General features: G+C 53.9%; 1 protein-coding gene across 1 annotated transcript in view; it reads left to right on the top strand.

Moving 5' to 3' along the window:
* MYO7B (myosin VIIB) overlaps positions 1-1,396 on the top strand; it is a 135,426-nt gene that overhangs the window by 46,749 nt on the left and 87,281 nt on the right. Inside the window, exon 3 of the mRNA XM_045298324.1 lies at positions 432-545. Coding sequence (XP_045154259.1) covers positions 432-545 — 114 coding nt within the window. The remainder of the gene's footprint in view (positions 1-431; positions 546-1,396) is intronic.

Raw genomic sequence — 1,396 nt, forward strand, 5'->3', positions numbered from 1 at the left:
TGGGGAAGGAAATCACAGAACCTGAACCTTAACAAGATTCTGCAGGTGATTCGTGTGCACCCTAAAACGGAGAAGCCTGTGGTTCGCCAGCCCGTTCTGCTTTCCTGCTGTCAGCAACAGGGGCGAGTTTGTCTTTGTGACAGATGCTGTAGGAAATCCTGGGAGTTGTAAGGCAAGGCCTGGGATCAGCTTACTCCCCAAGCTGAGGTACAGATACGGAGACAGACCTGTGCATGGTGACACCTGCGACTTGCCCAGGGAGCAATGCAGGCGACTTACACACATGGAAAGTAGGATCACAAGAGCAAGGTTGAGCACCAGCTACCCTGGCAGCTCTTGGGCAGGAAGGCCGTCTCCAGGAGAAGGGAAAGGTGGGACAAAATGGAAGGGTGGACCAGGCATCAGAGCACCCTCTTTTCTCCGTTTTCCAGGGGGACCATGTGTGGCTGGACCCTGCCTCTGACAGGGAGATCGCTGTGGCTATTGGGGCAATCATCAGAGAAACAAAGCCAGGCAAGATCTTGGTGGAGGACGACGAAGGGAAGGTCAGTGACACCAGCCTCTCCTGCGAGGAAGGCTCTGCGCTCTCGGTCTCTCCACCCCTTCTCGGTGCTGCTCCCAGCAAGGGTTCCGACGCCCGGGGGTCTTCCATGGGGAAATCACGCCAGTGCGGGGACTTGTTTCTACATGAAGAGGCAAGTTAACCATCAAGTGGAAACACGTGTGAAGATGGGCAAAGGAGAGGGAATCTAGGAAAGGGAATGGTAGAGAGAAAGGAGGGCAGAAACTGGTATCCAAAATAAAGGGGAGTGAGCTGGGGGTCACGAAAGGCAGGAGGCGAGGCCCACATACAAAGGCCCACAGAGGAGGCTGGAAGGAGTGTGCAGAAAAAGGGGCCTAAATCTTCTCACACTGAGACAAGCAGCACAGGTGACATTTCAGAACCTAAGGGCTTGACAGGAGATGTCAAGCATCTGGTTCATCCTTGAAGATTTGTGCTCCAGAGGGTGGGGCAGGGTCGGCAGTGGAGGTGGGGCGGTCAGGGAGGTGGGAACAGACATGCAGTGTGATGTCTCCCTCGTCAGCTCTGACAGGTGGCTTGACTCAGCCTCAGGAGCCCTCCCTTGCCAAGCTCGGCCCTTCAGGGTGAGGCACACAGACACTTGGCCTCCAAAGAGATGATTCAGAACTAAGACCTGTGCACTCCATAGCATGGAAGCCAGTTACCCGCTGAAAAATATTTAATAGCACGATCTGTTGGAATGATGCTGTCCAGTTTTAAAACACTTTGTTTGGCACACACTGTGTCCAACAGCCTGCAAGGCTCTAGCTACAAATGATCTGTGATCCCATCACAGCCCAAACCCTTGAGAGTCCCCTAAGGTTCTCTGACCTT

The sequence above is a fragment of the Echinops telfairi genome, unplaced genomic scaffold (assembly GCF_000313985.2).
Source record: "Echinops telfairi isolate 266 unplaced genomic scaffold, ASM31398v2 ScPeMD7_4;HRSCAF=17, whole genome shotgun sequence".
In the NCBI taxonomy this organism is placed as follows: Eukaryota; Metazoa; Chordata; class Mammalia; order Afrosoricida; family Tenrecidae; genus Echinops; species Echinops telfairi.